Genomic DNA, 17,246 nt, shown 5'->3' with positions numbered 1-17,246 from the left:
GGGAGGTTAGGCCACAGCCCAGCCCAGGAATCAGGTCTTTAGTTCTCAGAAACTGGCAAGAGGATGTGGCAAGGGTGTGAGAGCAACCCTCCATCTGACACCAAGTCCCCCACCCCTGTCCGAGACACAGCACTTGTCAAGAGATGTCAAGAGAAGGGTATCTACATGCCAAGTGTCCTTCACCCCACCCACTCCTCTCCAGACTGGAGCCAGAGATAAAAGGCCAGAGAAGCAGGCAAGGGCGTACAATCATAGTTGGGGGCCCGGGTGGATGGTGCCCTCTGCTGGAGATTCAGAGGAACAGCTTTTTTTTTTTTTTTTTTTAATTTTGTGAAGGGGGGCGAGGGGCTGAGACTTACCACTTCAGTGCCTGTGATCCCGGCCAGCAACTCTGTGAGCTCATCCGCAGACATAGAGCAGGCGCCTAGGCCTAGCACGGCTGCCCCAATGCTGCCTGTGGCGATCATGGATGGAGGATACATCGCAAAGGTGTAATCTGGGAAAAGAAAGGGAGCCATCTTACAACACACCAGGCTGCATCCTGGGAACCCCCAGTGGTGAATGGGGTGACACTGAGCCAAGGGGACAAGGTAGATCCTAGGGAGGAGGGGGTTTGGTTGGTGTGTGCTCACAGTGTTGGCAATCTGACTGAGGAATGCACCCTATCACTGACCCACCAGACCACAGCCCGACCTCCTCTGAGATATGAGCAAACAACAAACTTTCCATCTACCCAAGGTGTACCTGGCACCAGGAACAACAAAATATCCAAAACCCTGCTATGAAGACCTTAGGCAAGTAACTTTTATTCAGTATTCCCAGATCACTGTACACAGGTCTGAGTACTGAAACCATCTCCTGGCTGTTACTACGTATCCTTCCCAAAAAACCCCACAATTTCCCCCAGGTTGGCTCTTACCTGTAGCACAGAGGGCCAAAAAGGTCTGGGCATGCTTTTTGACCAAAGCCTGCCGGTCACTGGGCAGAGACAGGCGGTGCAGAATCAAGGCCAGGAAGTCGTGCGCAATCACGGCAGCCAGGTCCCACTTGAGCTTCCCCAGGACCAGCACCTCCCACTCCTGGGGGTTAGGGAAGGAACATGGAGTCAGCAGTCGGCCGAGGGGGCCGAGAATTTGACAGAAGGGTCACAGTTCTGCCTCTGGCTTCAGGGGCTGCTGCCGCGGGATGACGGGTTTGGGGCAGGGAAGAACTAGGGCCGTACACTTAAGCATCTATTGATGGTTACTAGGTGCTAGAACGACCTGAATTAATCCCTCTTAATCCTCCCATGAGTCTGAGGCGGGCGTGAGTTGAAACAGACCAACTCTAAATTCCACAGGCTTCGGAAATCTCTTCTTCCCCAACATCGCATCCAGGTCTCTTAAACAAAATGAGCATGAAGCCACTCCTAAGGTTCCTCAAAGAGGAGGTTGCCCAACCCAACCCACACCCCCCTTTGTGGGACATCACGGGTGGGTCCTGTCTCCAGACAAGGGCATCCAAGCCAAACAGGATGAATCCAGATGACCCCTGAGAAACCTGTCCAAGCCTACATAACCATTCAGAGGTCTTAGGAGGAGGCTAGGAGCCCCAACCTCAGTCTACTCATATGAAGTTCCTAGCCCTGGCCCGAGCTGCACTTCCGAGTTGCACACAGGAGGATTTCTTCATTGTTTTATCTCAGGAAGGAACTCATGGGTTTGACTCCTCACTGAGGTAGAAATGTCAGCCCCACCCAGTATCTTCCAGGACCCCCCCAGTGACAGCTGTCCCTCTTCTTTGTCCCATGACCTAGGTGTCAGCCCCAGGCTTCTTACAGAACCCCACAGAAACAGCCTGGACTAGAGCCAGAAGTAAGGCAAGGAAGCTTGAAGCTTGCACCCTGGGCTCTATCCTAATAACCAAATAGCATCCAGCCTCTAAAGGGGCACCCCAATGGCAACCAGGAGTGTGGGAGTCCTCACTAGGTGGGCACGCTCCCCTGTATCCAGATGACATGAAAAACCCCAGCCCTACCCCAAGATCAGAGGAGCTGGCAGCAGCAACCCATCCCTGCCTTCAAGGCGCTCTGGTCGGATTTTCCCCTCCTTTCTGGGGCCTCTGCTCTGCTGTGTGGATTTAGACTGCTGGAGTTCTTGGAGTCCCTCACAACTCTGACCGCAGGCCACTCTCAGCTCAGGGCCTCGAGCAGGAGAAGGAGGGCTTTGCCTATTCTGAAAAACTCCCCTCACACACAGCCATGTAGACCACCCTTAATCTCTTCACAAAGAGTAAGTCTCCTACCTCCCAGCCTCAATCCCTCAAAAACATCGTGCTCCCTGGCTCTGGAAACTAGATTCATCACAAAGAGCTGTGGGGCCTCCCGGATTCCCAACTCAGGCCTCCCATCCGTGAGAGCTGCTTGACAGGAAGAGGAATCCAGTTCCCCGACTCACAGCAGTCAGGGGCCCCAGTACCCTAGCTTCCCAGCCAGCCAATCACAGGAGTCTGCCTGCTGCCCTCCTCCCTAGGAGATGGGGCCCAGAGACTCCTCTCAGGGTCAGAGAAGGCTTGGCCAGCCACAGAACAAGGTGGAGGGAGGTGCCAGCTCACCCACCCTCTCCCCCAGACCCTGTGGGAGATGACGTTCAAGCTCCCTTCCAGATCCAAGCAGATCCACCTCCTCCCTAGACTCCTCCGGGGCAGGGCAGAACCCAACCGATTTTTTTTTTTTTTTTTTTTTTTTTTTGCCCCGCCTGGAGGAGCCCAGCCCAAGTTCCCAGCAAGAGGCCCCAAGGAGCCACTTCCCAAACCACAGGAGTGACAGCAGCTCCCCACAGGGTTATGAAAGCCCTTGGTCTGAGTGGGAGGGCCAGGGGACCGGCATCATTATCACATCGGAAGCAGCTGCAGCTCAGCTCCCTGTCTGTCTCGGCTCTGGCCTTTGGCTGAGCAGCAAAGGGAGAAACTCTTCCACGGGCCCAGAGCAGCTGCTCGAGTTTTTCAGAAGGAAGACAAGAAAGGGAGGGTTTAGAAAAGAGCGGTGTCTTCGGGGATAGGAGGGAAAGGGATGAAAACACCTCAGCGCTTCCTTCCAGCGAGCAGGGCCTGGCTTTAATCAGCTCCGGGAGGCTTTTCCATCACAAAGTCCACACGGGGATAAAGGCTCATGCAAGGCAGCCCCCTCCCCCACGTGAAGCACATTCCACTCCGGTGGGGGTGTGCAGACATGCCCTGCTGCTGCCAATAAATAACTCACGGTGGCTGTGTAAACCCAGAGGCAAAGTACTGGTGTATAGACCCGCAATTGGACTTGTTGCTATTGGGGGGGGGGGGGGCGAGTTAGGAGTGGAACCCCACTGCGGCCAGAGGAAAGGGATTCATTTAGTTTTAAGCTTGCAACCGAAGCACCACGACCACACTACAAGGCCTTTGTCCCAAAATACCAGCCAGGGGCGAAGGGAGGGTTGGTGGGTGAGGGAGTGAGCTTGGCTTTTCTTTTACTAGTACATAGGGCGATCGTATGTTTGGTGGAGGGGCGGGGGGGGGGGGGGAGGATTCCGCACGCACCCGCAACTGCCATGGAGCCACAGCCTGGTCCGTATAGATGCAAAGCTTCTCAATAGTCAGGGGCGTGGTTTCGCGCAGCTTGGAGGCCAGCAACAGGCAGACGGTACCTAGAAGCTGCAATTGCGCCTTTCGGGTGGGGACGCAGGACAGGTAGCGATCCAGGTAGTTCATAGCCAGAGGGAAGACATCCTCCTCGCAGCGCTGCTCCTCACACACCTGAGGGAGGGCGCACGAGTCATTGCTAGGGAAGGACCAAGTGAAACACGGCAGCGTGGAGAAGTGGGGGTGGGGGGTGGAGGGAGAGTGGAATGCGAAGCAAAAAATAAACCGAGAAGGGATAAACTTAGAGCGACAAGTATCAATAACCGAGGAGGATGTGCCCTCCCCAAGGTGACCCCCCCACTTCCTCTGCATGGTCTCTTCCCCACCCCGGAGTAGGGGGTGTAAAAGAGAAGCCCATGCTCACGAAGGATTCCAGACTCCCCTCCCCCACGGCGAGCGGAAGGGGGACGGAAGGGTCACCTAGAGAGAATTGGGACCTTACCCTCATTACCGCCACCCACTGCACACACACTCCCAGGGGGAAGGGAGGGAACTCCTGCCGCGGTCTCCCGCACTTTTCATTTCCCTGTGGACCGGAACCGAGCCTGCGCCACCCCCACCCACCAGTTTCCCCCGCCAGAACCCCGCGATAGACACAGGAACCAGTTCTGGGGCTAAGGCGGCCGAGGCCAGGGTTTTCCAAACGCGCCCTCCAGAGAGCACCGGGTGAAGAAGGAAGCAGGAGACACCGAGGAAAGCCACTGGGGAAAGAGTGGCCCTTAGCCCGCTTTCCCGACCCAAAGTGAAGTTTAGTTACAGTGCCAAGTGACTGGAAATCACAGAAGAAGCCGATCAGGATTGGGGAAAGGAAAGGGACAGAACGCAGGCAGCTGCTTAGGGCGCCTGTGTGAAAAGGCCAGGCCCCAGTAGTCTGGGCCGCCAAAGCATCTTGCAGATTGTGGTCGGGATCGCAAAGATCCGACAGGGAAAGTTCAATTTGTCCCAGAGCCGGGGGTGGGGGTGGGGTGAGGAGAGGGGACCCGTTCGGGCCTTACCTCCAGCATCCAGTATGCCAGCATCTTCCGCATGTGCGGCTTGATCTCCTTTTGCACGCACTGGAAGTAGGAGGCTCGCGGCACGTAGCGCTCCTCCAGGCGGAGTAAACTCTGCAGGACACGCTGGTCCCCAAGCAGCCGCGGGTCGGGCCCGGCCCGGGGCGCGTGCCGGGTGCCCTCGCAACACAGCAGCTCCATCCTGCGATGGCTCACGGGTGAGAGCAAGAGTGCGGGTTAGCGAGTCCTAGGAGAAGCGACGCGCGTGAGGGAGAGCGCGGGGTGCGGGCGGGTCTGGCGCTGGCGCTGGCACTGTGCGGAGAAGCCCCAGCCCGCCCGCCACCCGCGCGCACCGCTTCCCTGACAGGCGCCCCGCCCCTCGCGACGATGTAGCAACCGTGGAATGCTCCTACGTCACAACGTTCTAAGGGGCGGGGCCGCAGTCGGAAAGGGCTGGCGGGCGCTATACCCTCCCTCCCTCCCCGCAGCCCCATTGGTCCGCTGGGCTCCGGCCCGCACGCTTCCGGGCCCTCGGGTCCCTTCTGACCAAGAGGGTAGAGAGAACTTTCTGGAAGGGTGCCCTCTTCCCCATCAATGGGCCCCGTCGCGATTCTAGCCACCCAGGAAAGAACTAGGCGCCAAAAGTTATTCCTTCGTGTATACGTCATATTTCATTGCTCTAGGGAATGTGGTCATAACTTTGTACATAGTTGGGTCACTCCTACCCTAAAGTGGCTTCTAGGAATGGCCTCGAGTTGGGCTTTATTTTGCAGACCATGATACTGAGGCACAATAGTAGCTGCAAAGATCTCATTGTTGGTCCGTCGGGAAACTTGACTTAGAATCTCGTCTACTTTAACGAATTGCGCAGATCTGCAGCAGCATCTGGGAGCATGTAGTTTCTGTCCGATTCAATGGCTCAGAGGGTAAACTATCCTGGCATCAAGTCTGGCAACCTGAGTGTGATCCCTGGGACCCACATGATGGAAGAGAAGAGAGCAACTCCCATAAGCTGTCCTCTGACTTCTACACCAAGGCTGTATGTAGCATGTGCGCACACACCTTCATGCACATACACAACGAAAATAAAAAGCAAAAGAAGAAATGCAGTTTCTCAGGTCTGCTGAATGGGACACTGCGTTGCACCAACGGAGGTGTGAGCAGTGTTGGTCAAAATCAGCATATAAAAAGCCATTTGGTGCTGGCTGTGGTGGAGCAAGCCAGTAATCTCAGACCCAGGGAAGTGTTGGCTTAACACCAGGATCCACTATCCACTATACAGACAATTCAAGGCCTGCCTAGAGTCTCTCTCTCTCTCTCTCTCTCTCTCTCCACACACACACACACACACACACACACACACACACACACACACACGGTGGCAGGGGGTGGGCTGCAGATATATCTCAGGTGGTAGAGCTCTTGCTTAGCATGCTCAGAGCCCAGGGCTCAATCCCCAGCACTGCAGAACCCAGAAACGATCAGAAGATTAAGGTCACTGTCTGCTTCCTAATGAGTTCAGGAGCAGCCTGGGCTATATAAGATTTTATCACAAAACCAAGCAAACCAAATGATAATAGCCCATGGAGAATTCCAGGCCAGCCAGACCCATGTCAGATGACTCAAATAACAAGGAAGGAAGGAAGGAAGGAAGGAAGGAAGGAAGGAAGGAAGACAGGCATGACAGAGCACCCCTTTAATCCCAGCACTTTGAAGACAGAGGCAAGCAGATTTCTTTGAGTTCAAAGCCAGCCTAGTCTAAATAAGAGTTCTAGGTCAGGAGGAGCTAATATCATGAGACTATGTCTCAAAAACAAAAATCAAGGGAAAAAAGGATGTAATAAGGAAGGCAGGAAAGAGGAAAGGAGGGAAAGAAAGAAGAAAGCCCACCACTAAGACACTGCTCTCTCTGCTCAGCCCAAGTGAGCCCCAGGAAAGCACAGGACAATATATAAGCAGTGAGATCCATCTACACACTAGTCTACACACTGGACTATGCACTGGTCTACACACTAGTCTACACACTGGTCTACACACTAGTCTTGCGCTGAGCAAGGGGTCAGAATCCACATATGGGGATGGCTTTTCATACAGGAAGGAGGCATGATGGGATTGCTTCAGTCACAGAAGGTCACTGCCCCAGTGGTTTCTCTCCTCGTTGAAACAGTTTGTCTTATTTTATAGCTGACCTCGAATTCTCCAGCTTCGTGCCTCAGTTTCCCAAGTGCTGGGATTACAAATTCGTACCACCATGTTTATACATCAAGCTTTACACTTAACGAATGAGGGAGGGGACACTTTTTGAGACAAGGGTCTTACGGCACCCAGGCTAGCTTTGAATTTAGTATATAACTGAGGCTGGATCTGATCTTCCTGCTTTTACCTCCCAATTGCATGCCTTACCCACACTAACATTCTGTTAGTTTTATGACACGGGTTCTCACTATGTAGCTCTGACATTTATAGACCTGACTCTATGTAGCTCTGACTCTAGGTAGACCAGAATAGCCCCCAGCTTGCAACAATCCTACTGCCTCTTCCTCTCAAATATTGAGATTACAGGAATGCACCACCAAACTTCCTGTCCTGAAGGGCAGAGATAAAGTCCCGCGTAGCTGTGTATCCTCTGGACACAACAACTGGCTGTGAGTACCAACAACAGTAACAGGTCTTCATGTACACATACCATGTCCAAGAACTGAACATATCTGAGAGGTAATAAATCATTTTATCTTCACAACAGCCTTACAGAAAGTATATTATTTTTGCCCTGTGTAATAGGGGCTGGGTGCTAATACTCACCATGGATGGCTAAGTGACCACGGAGAGGTCACATAGCTCGGAGTTGGTAAAAGCAGGCTGCAGTCTGGTTTAGCTCCAGAGTTGATGCCCTTGCATGGGTGGACATCAGGAGAAATCGATGCTGGTCATATTAGGTAGGTACGCTCTACCATTGAGCTACCTTTCTAACCCCCATGGCTTCTTTTTGTTTTAATAAGCTTGAAGACCATTTTATTAGAGTTTGGGAAACAAACAAACAAACAGGGAAGAAAGCTTCCAGGAAGAGAGATGAACTGAGGAGGAGAGAAAGCCTTGCCTTTTGTGTTAGTATCAGGACCTCCTGTTGCCAACTGTTTGTGAATGTCAGCTTCAGAAGGACTGCACCAGGCCAAACAGTTCCACCTGAGGTTTATTAGGAGAGAGAGTGGCAAGGTGGTGGCGGAAAGAGGCGGGGGGAGAGAGACAGAGAGAGAGAGAGAGAGAGAGAGACTGTTGGTATCAGGACCTCCAAAACCCGTGACATCACATAGGCAGGACCCCAAACACCTGTTGCCAAGACAACAGCCACCATATTCCCAGAATCCACTTGGTTCAGCTCCTATCTTTACCTGTGATTACGTCATCATCCTTATATAAAGAAAGGCCCCCTAAACTCAATATCTCTCTCTCTCTCTCTCTCTCTCTCTCTCTCTCTCTCTCTCTCTCTCTCTCTCTCTCTCTCTCTCTCTCTCTCTCTCTCTCTCTCTCTCTCTCTGTCTCTCTCCCCCCGCCTCTTTCCGCCACCACCTTGCCACTCTCTCTCCTAATAAACCTCAGGTGGAACTGTTTGGCCTGGTGCAGTCCTTCTGAAGCTGACATTCACAATCATAACACCGATAAATGGAAATATGCACCGATGGGAATAGAAAAGGATGAGAGTGTCTTCAGAATAACAAACAGGGTGAAATCCCAGAGTGCCGGGGCAAACATGCTCAAGAATTTGGAAGACAGAATGAAGGAAACAAAAAATTAAGCACACTGAGTTAGAACTCAAAGGCGCAGGGGCGGTGCTGAGCCACAGAGATCTGAAAGCAGCAGTCAGTACCAACTCTTGACCACTTCATTCCATTGCCTCTTGTGCTGTCCCAAGGATGTATATTGATCTATTCCTCATTGACCTACTGAGAAAGGGCACCCAGAGAGAGAGACAGTTGAGTCCTAGAAGGTTTCTTGGATAACTGGTCAACAGCCCCACTGTCCTGGGCCTTCAGGGCCAAGGAGCTGGCCAGCTACATGAAGGGTGGTTGCTGAGGGAGCAGGAGGCCTCCCCGGGAGAACTCCAGAGAGGTCTGCTTATCCGGCTTCACCATCACTGCCCTTCGAAGAACAGAACAAAGCAACAAAAAAGGGGCTGAGAATGAGGCTCAGTTGGTAGTGTTAGGCTAAGATGCAAGAAGCTCTAAGTTCAATTCCCAGCACTGCATAAAAAACTGGGCAAAACTTGGAGGAGTCACACACACACTGGGAATCTCAACACTTAGAAGGTGGAAGCAAGGTGGGCAGCCATTCAGGGCCAGCCTGGGCTAGGTGAGACTGCCTCAAAAACAAAACAACAACAACAAAACAAACAACTACCAAAAAACAAACAAACAAGCAAGAGCGGTGGGAGAGAGAGAGAGAGAGAGAGAGAGAGAGAGAGAATAAGAAGAAGAAGAAGGAGGAGGAGGAGGAGGAGGAGGAGGAGGAGGAGGAGGAGGAGGAGGAGAGGGGAGTGGAGGAGGAGAGAGACAAAGAGACAGGGAAAGAAAGAGCCAGCCCAGCTCACACTCCCCATAACCAGGGGGAATAAATCAAAGTGCTTCAAGCCAGGTGCATCCAATTACAAAGTTACTCAATGAAATGGTAAATTAGAGGACAGCTGGAATGTAATTGTCACAAGCCCTAAGGAAAGGCCAGAGGATGAAGGACTCTGAGCGTCCTTCCTCCTACCACTCCCTCACCTCTTTATCATTGGAATCTCTCCAACTGAGACCCAGAAGGGGAACAGAGTGACAGGTGAGGGCCTTCACCTCACCCTTACTCTCAGACCCACTGTGTGTGTGTGTGTGTGTGTGTGTGTGTGTGTGTGTGTGTGTGAGGTGTGAGAGAGAGAGAGAGAGAGAGAGAGAGAGAGAGAGAGAGAGAGAGAGAGAGAAACCAGGTAGGGGATTAAGATGAGGAGATACCACCCCTAAATAGGAAGGTGGACACAACACCGGAATGAGGCCACTCTGGAGTGAGTTTGAAACCTACTGGTTCTCTCGTGTCTGTTTTTCTTTTCATCCAGTTGGGTAATAACAAAGTCCGTACCCTACCGGGATGTTTTGATGACCAAAGGGCCTAAAGTATCTTGCACGGTATCCGGGGCAAAGGGAACATGCAAATGTGGTAGTTTCTAAACCAATTGTGGTAGCCCACACCTGTAATCGTAACATTCATCCTCCTGAGGCAGGAGGATTGCTGCAGGTTCAAGGACAGCCTGGACTACTGAATAGTGAGATTCGGCCTCAAAAAAAAAAAAAAAAAAAAGCAAAAGCAAAAAGGTTACTTATATACTAACAATTACCCTCTCCACTCTCTCACACACTCTTCTCTGAGCTGGAGGTAGCTCACTGGGAAAGCACTTATTCGGAATTCATTTAGTCCCTAGGTTCAATCCCCAGAGCCACAGTGTGTGTGTGGAGGGGCAGGGGAGGCAGGGATGCAGGGGGGTGGGTGCCCAGGTAGTTGAGTTGTGATTATGGATGTTTGTTTTGTTTTCTTGAGACAGGGTTTCTCTGTGTAGTCCGTGGCTTTCCTGGAACTCACTCTGTAGACCAGGCTGGCCTCGAACTCAAAAATCTGCCTGCCTCTGCCTCCCAAGTGCTGGGATTAAAGGCATGCGCCACCACTGTCCAACTGATTATGGCTTGGCTTTGTAAAAGCCAAATTTGTCCTCGTGTATGGGTATTTACAACTATCAACATAATAATAGTGGCTGAGGCTGAACCCTGGGCTTCTTGTATGCCAAGAACACATACCCTTTATGGCCCATTTTTATAACTTTTAATAACATTTACCTCAATTGAGAAATTAAAGGCTAGAAAGAGTGTTCTGCGATTAAAAGCAGTTGCTGCTATCTGCAGAGGCCCCAGGTTCACTTCCCAGCACCTGTGCAGCTATTTGTAACTTTATTTCTAGGGGCTCTGAGGCTCATTCTGGCCTCCGCAGGCACCAGGCATGCGTGTACACATAAATACATGCAGGCAAAATACCCCAGCGCATAAAATAAAAATGGATTTTTTTTAAATTGAGAAATAAACACAATTGTATAAGCTGGGCCTGGTAGCACAGACCTGGAATCCCAATTTGAGAATCTCCCCAAGTTCAAGGTCAGCCTAGGCTATGGAGTGAATTCCTGGCCAACTTAAGCTAAAAATGAGACCTTGTCTCCAAAAGAAAAGAAAAAAAAGAATAGTTATTAAGCCTTTAAAAAGAAAAGAAAAAGAAAAAGAAAAAGAAAAGAAAAGAAAAGAAAAGAAAAAGAAAGAGGAAAAGAAAAAAAGGCCATGCTGAAGAGAGATGGCTCAATGGTTAAGAGCACTGTCTGCTCTTCTAGAGGTCATGAGTTCAATTCCCAGCAACCACATGGTGGCTCACAGCAGACTATAACTGGATCTGATGCCCTCTTCTGGTGTGTCAGCAACAATGTGCTCATATACATAAATAAAATAAATCTTTTTTTTAAAAAAAAAAGCCGCTAGCCTGGTGCAACAGTACACACCTTTCAGCCCAGCACTCAGGAGACAGAGGCAGGCAGATCTCTGTGAGATCAAGGCCAGCCTGGGCTACAAATAGAGTCCTAGGTCAGCCAGGGCTACACCAGAGAAACTCTGCCTCAAAATAAAAGTAAGTAAATAAAGAAAATAAAGAAGCTGAGTTTTAAGCTCAAGAGCATCTTCAGCTATCCGCTGAGTTTGAAGCCAGCCTGGGCTACATGAGACCCAGTCTCAGGAAAAGAATACCACAAAGCTCAAGGATAGACAACTTGGAGATTTTCCTAACAAAAAAAGACTCAGCTGGTGTGATGATGCATGCCTTTAATCCCAGCACTCAGGAGGCAGAGATGGATGGACCTCTGTGAGTTTGGGGCTAGCCTGGGCTACAGAGTGAGTTCTAGGGTAGCCAAAGCTACCCAGAGAAACCCTGTCTTGAAAAACAAAACAAAAACAAACAAAACTACAATCTGGCTAGGCATGGTAGCTCATGGCTTTAGTCCCTGCATTCCAGAAGCAGAGGTGGGTGGCTCTCTGTGAGTTCAAGTCCAACCTAGACTACATAGTGAGTTCCAGGCCAGGCAGGGCTACTTAGTGAGACCCTTTCTCAAAAATAAGTAAATAAATAATAAACTATGTCCTTATTGTCCTTATGACATCTGTATATAATGTTCTGTAGAATATAATATTAAACAAACAAGACAAAACAACATACGAAGGTTTTCTTTCCACTTCACAATGAAATGTCTTATGAGTGATCAAAATACTGAGTAGCATCCTGCTTCCAGGAAGGTTTCCCTAGTAATCAAGAAACTCTAAAGCTGGTGAGAAGGCACCATACAAACCCCGGCAAATTGATTTCAACCCCTAGGATCCACATGTTCACACTCACACACCTGTGTACAGAAAATAAATTTTAAAAATACAATTTTAAGAAAAAAGGCTGGGCAAGGGCTCGAGAGATGGCTCAGCAGTTAAGAGCACTGACTACTCTTCCAGAGGACCCAGGTTCGATTCCCACAACCACATGGCAGCTTACAACTGTCTGTATCATGATTGTAGCTGAGGCACAATGAGGCAAGATGTTTGTCTCCACATTCTCAGCTGCCATTGGTTGAAGGCTTCTGTAGGCAGACTCAGGATCGGTTCAGTTCTTAGACACTTCCACCTTGCTGTGGGCAGGTACAATAGCTTCCGATAGAACAAGCCACTAAGCAATCCAGGTACCTGGTACTCAGAAGGAGGCTGCCACACTCTGAAATGACAAGTCCCATGCCCCTCTAGGTCAGAACTCTCCTGATAGAGCTAGCCTCATGCTCAAGAATTGAACAAATAGAGCCGGGCGTGGTGGTGCACGCCTTTAATCCCAGCACTTGGGAGGCAGAGGCAGGTGGATTTCTGAGTTCGAGGCCTACCTGGTCTACAAAGTGTGTTCCAGGTCAGCCAGGGCTACACAGAGAAACCCTGTCTCAAAAAAACAAAAAACAAACAACAACAACAACAACAACAAAAAAGAATTGAACAAATAGCCGCTCGGTTTGATATGTGTGTGTACATCAGACTGGAATCTGTTTCATGAAAAGCTGCTGCTGCTGTTTTGTTGATGTTTCTAAGGCAACTCTTGCTAGGTCTACCTGGCCTAGAATTCACAGTGAATACGTCTGGTCTAAACTTATGTCCATCCTGTTTCTGTCTCTGAGGCTCTGAGACAGCAGGAATATACAACCTTGTGCCTACTGAAAAACTGAGATAGCAATATCCATTACTATATTTCAGATAAGGTCTCATGCAGCCCAGGCTAGCCTCTTACTCACTTTGTAGATGAAGACGGCATCCAACTTCTCTTTAACTCTATCTCCTGAATTCGAGGATTACAACCATGATCATCTTTTGACCAGTTTATACAATGCTGTGGACTGAACCCAGGGTATCCTACAGGTTACACAGGCACTCTACCTACTGAGCTATAGCTAGCTCCCCATTATAACTGGTTTATTTCATTTTAAATGTGTATGTGTTTCCGCATGCGTGTGTATGCCATGCATATGTACGTAGAAGTCAGCAGACAACTTGAGAGAGTTAGTTCTCTTTTTTCATTACATAGGTTCTGAAGATCTTGGCAGCAAGCACCTCTACCTGCTGTGTCATCTTACAAGCCCCATTATATTTTATCATTCTGTATGCCGGTCTATCTATCAGTCAGGCCTTACTGTGTAACACTACTGATCTGTTATACGCCTTACTGTGTAACTGATCTGTTATACTTTATCGCTTATTTATTTATCTGTCTGTCTATTTATTTGTAGACAGGGCCTCACTGCTGTGTAGCCCTGGCTGTCCTGGAACTCACTATGTAGACCAGGCTAGCCTCAAACTCACACAGATCGCCCCGCCTTTGCCTCCTGAGTGCTGGGATTAAAGGCACTTTACCACCATGCTCAGATATATTTGAAATGTTCCAATTACATTGGGTGTGCATATGTGTGTGTTTGCACCTGTGGACAACCTCCTGGTGTGTCCCTCATCTTCCACAGTAGGATCCAGGACCAAGCAGAGGGGTTTTTGTTTGTTTGTTTATTTGTAAAGATTTATTTATTGTGTGGAAGAGGGCGTCAGATCTCATTACGGGTGGTTGTGAGCCACCATGTGGTTGCTGGGATTTGAACTCAGGACCTTCGGAAGAGCAGTCAGTGCTCTTACTCACTGAGCCATCTCTCCAGCCCCGGAGCAGAGGTTTTTAAGCTTGTCCACCATGCATTTTTACTTGCTGAACCATCTCACTGAGCTATCTTCCTAGCTCTTTTTTTCTTCAGATAGTGGCTCACGTAGCCCAAGCTAGCCTCTCATGTGATGTACAGTTGAGGATAACCTCAAATCTCTCTTAGAGGCAGGGAATCATGGACCTCAGGCTAGACTTAAACTTGATTGGGCCTGGAACTCCTGATCTTCTTGCCTCTACCTCCCCAGTGCAGGAATGGTGGAACACTATAGTGTGTAGCACTATGCTCAGCTCGTGAGCTGCTAGGGAGGGAACCCAGGGCTTCCTACAGGGTGGGCAACTAGGCAAACGCTCTAGCAAACAAGGTCTGTTTTATATGCCCTGCGCTTTTGTTTTGTTTTGACCCTTCTCAGACAGGACTCTGCTGTGTGCCCTGCCTGACCAGATTCTCACCATGTAGCCTAGGCTGGCAATGTTCTTGCCTCAGCTTCCCAACCAAAGGGATCACAGAAAAATGCTACCACAAAGCTATGCCCGTAACCACTCTACTATGATGCTGGGGCCACCTCTGCCATCTCTGCAATGAAGAAAGGGGCCTAGTGGATTATCTGAATGAATCCCTCGCCTGAGTGACACTGCTAAGCTACTGAACCAGTCCTGAGGCTACCTCTGGACTTTCTGTGAGGAGTAAAGCATTACCGCTTCCTCATTGTTTAAATCACTTTCACTCTTCAAGTAAAAGTTCAATTCTATCACCTACACACAGGGCTAGCCTTCACCTACACACCAGGCTAGCCTTCATTTACACACTGGGCTAGACTTCATCTACACACTGGGCTAGCCTTCACCTACACTGCAGCAAATAGGTTGATACAAATATTCAAGAAAGGTGTCATCCCCAAATCAGAGACTATCACGAGAGGAGAGACTTCTCAACTAGCTCTATTAATTTTTATATGTATTTTGGGATGTATGTGGTAGTATACGCCTTTAATCCCAGCCCTCGGGAGGCAGAAGCAGATGGATCTCTGTGAGTTTGTGGCCAGCCTGGTCTATATAGTAAGTTCCAGGCCAACCAAGGCAGGCTACATAGTAAGACCATGTCTCAAAACAAACAAGCAAACAAACAAACATGGAGGTTTGGGGGCCTGAGGAAATGGCTTAGTGGCCTTCCAGAGTTTGATTTCTAGCACCCACACAACCAAGTAGTTCACAACTACCTGTTAACTCTAGCACCAGAAAACTCCAACATCTCCTGCCAAGGCACCTATATTCATTTGCACACACACACACACACACAATCAAAATAATAAAAGTCATGTTAATAATTAACTGGTGATCATTTTAAGGCTGAGCACGTAGTTCAGTTGATGAGCACATGCCCATGGTGAAGGAAGCTGAGGTAGATTCCCAGCGCAATATATATGATCAAGTGTGATGTATGTGAACTCACTGAATCCTGGCACTTCAGAGGTAGAGGCAGAGCGTTCAGAGATTCAAGGTCGTGGGTCTGGAGAGATAACTCATCAGTAAAGAGCCTATGCTAGTCTCCCGGAGGATCTGAGTTCAAGTGGCTCACAGCCGCTTATAACTCCAGCTCCAGGGGATCTAACTCGTCTGGCACCTACTAATGTGCACCTATCCACATGCAGACACAGACCTCTACATGTAGGTAAAAATATGTTAGAGTGGCAGTACATGCCCTTGACCCCAGGACTCAAGAGCCAGAGGCAGAAGGAGCTCTGTGAGTTTGAGGCCAGTCTGTTCTACCTATTGAGGGCCATCCATCCAGAGCTACATACTGAGACCTCTCTCTGCTACACAGTGCGACCCTGTCTTAAAATAAAGTAAAATAAACATCTTTTAAATAGAAAGAAAGGGAGAGCCGGGCATGGTGGCGCACACCTTTAATCCCAGCACTCGGGAGGCAGAGGCAGGCGGATTTCTGAGTTCGAGGCCAGCCTGGTCTACAAAGTGAGTGCCAGGACAGCCAGGGATACACAGAAAAACCCTGTCTCGAAAAACCAAAAAAAAAAAAAAAAAAAAAAAAAAAAAAAAAAAAAAAGAAGAAGAAGAAGAAGAAAGAAAGGGAGAAGCAGGACAGTGGGCAGTGGTGGCCCACGCCTTTAATCCCAGCACTCAGGAGGCAGAGGCAGGCAGATTTCTGAGTTCGAGGCCAGCCTGGTCTACAGAGTGAGTTCCAGGACAGCCACGGGCTACACAGAGAAACCCTGTCTCAAGAAAGAAAGAAAGAAAGAAAGAAAGAAAGAAAGAAAGAAAGAAAGAAAGAAAGAAAGAAAGAAAGAAAGAAAGAAAGAAAGAAAGAAAGGAAGAAAGGAAGAAAGAAAGAGAGAGGGGGGAGGGAGGGAGGGAGGGAGGGAGGGAAGGAAGGAAGGAAGGAAGGAAGGAAGGAAGGAAGGAAGGAAGGAAAAGGAAGGAAAAAAAAAAGAAGGAAGGAAATTAAGTAAGTAGGTCAAGGGCTAGAGAGAATGCTCAGTAGTTAACATTATGTAGTTTTCTTCCAGTAGACCAGAGTTCATGTCCCAGCGCCCATCAGATCAGATGGCTATCAACCACCTGCAGCTTCAGCTCCTTGAGGGTCCAACACCTAGGATCTCGCTGACCAGCCAGTCTATCCTATCCATGAGCTCCAAGTTCAGGGAAATACCCTGTCTCAAAAACCAAAATGAAGGGTCAGAGAGGAAGACTCTGTCCTCAATGTCTAAGCTGCACAGGCTGAATACTCACATGAGTCTTTACACAGCTATACACCCAAACATGTACACACACATACACCACAAACACACACACACACAAAGGCCAGTTTTGTTTTTTTTTGGGGGGGGGAGGGGTTGTTTTGTTTAATTTTTTTGTTGTTGTTTTCAAGACAGGATTTCTCTGTGTAGCCCTGGTTGTCCTGGAGATCTGCCTGCCTCTGCCTCCCAAATACTGGGATTAAAGATGTTCACTATACCTGGTCTATCTTAAAAGAGTTTTTGTTTTGTTTTGTTTTTGGTTTTGTTTTTTGGTTTTTCAAGACAGGGTTTCTCTGTATAGCCCGGGCTGTCCTGGAACTCACTCTGTAGACCAGGCTGGCCTGAACTCAGAAATCTGCCTGCCTCTGCCTCCCAAGTGCTGGGATTAAAGGCGTGTGCCACCACGCCCGGCTAGTTAAAAGAGTTTTAAAAGTTAATTAATTACTGTTGAATGTGTATTCACATTCAATATGAATGGGGAAAGGCAGGGTGCACAAATGCCTTGTGTGTGTGTGTGTGTGTGTGTGTGTGTGTGTGTGTGTGTGTGTGTCTATAGTGGTCAGAGAACAACTTA

At 49.2% G+C, this 17,246-nt stretch overlaps 1 protein-coding gene across 6 annotated transcripts in view; it reads right to left on the bottom strand.

The window, feature by feature from the left end:
* Ccnd3 (cyclin D3) overlaps nt 1-17,246 on the bottom strand; it is a 94,639-nt gene that overhangs the window by 1,191 nt on the left and 76,202 nt on the right. The window contains exons 3-6 of one of the 6 annotated variants that reach the window (NM_001081636.1): nt 4,647-4,890; nt 3,550-3,765; nt 920-1,079; nt 360-496 (exon numbers count right to left, since the gene is read on the bottom strand). In NM_001081636.1, coding sequence (NP_001075105.1) covers nt 360-496; nt 920-1,079; nt 3,550-3,765; nt 4,647-4,844 — 711 coding nt within the window. In that variant the 5' untranslated portion in view covers nt 4,845-4,890. Of the gene's footprint in view, nt 1-359; nt 497-919; nt 1,080-2,283; nt 2,426-3,549; nt 3,766-4,093; nt 4,204-4,646; nt 5,033-17,246 lie in introns of those variants that run through there. The other 5 variants (NM_001081635.1, NM_007632.2, XM_006523552.2 and 2 more) reach the window with 5 other exon arrangements.

This window comes from Mus musculus, chromosome 17 (genome assembly GCF_000001635.26).
Source record: "Mus musculus strain C57BL/6J chromosome 17, GRCm38.p6 C57BL/6J".
Lineage (NCBI taxonomy): Eukaryota > Metazoa > Chordata > Mammalia > Rodentia > Muridae > Mus > Mus musculus.
Note: the sequence above shows the minus strand (reverse complement) of the source record. Positions and strands in the feature narration are given on the sequence as shown.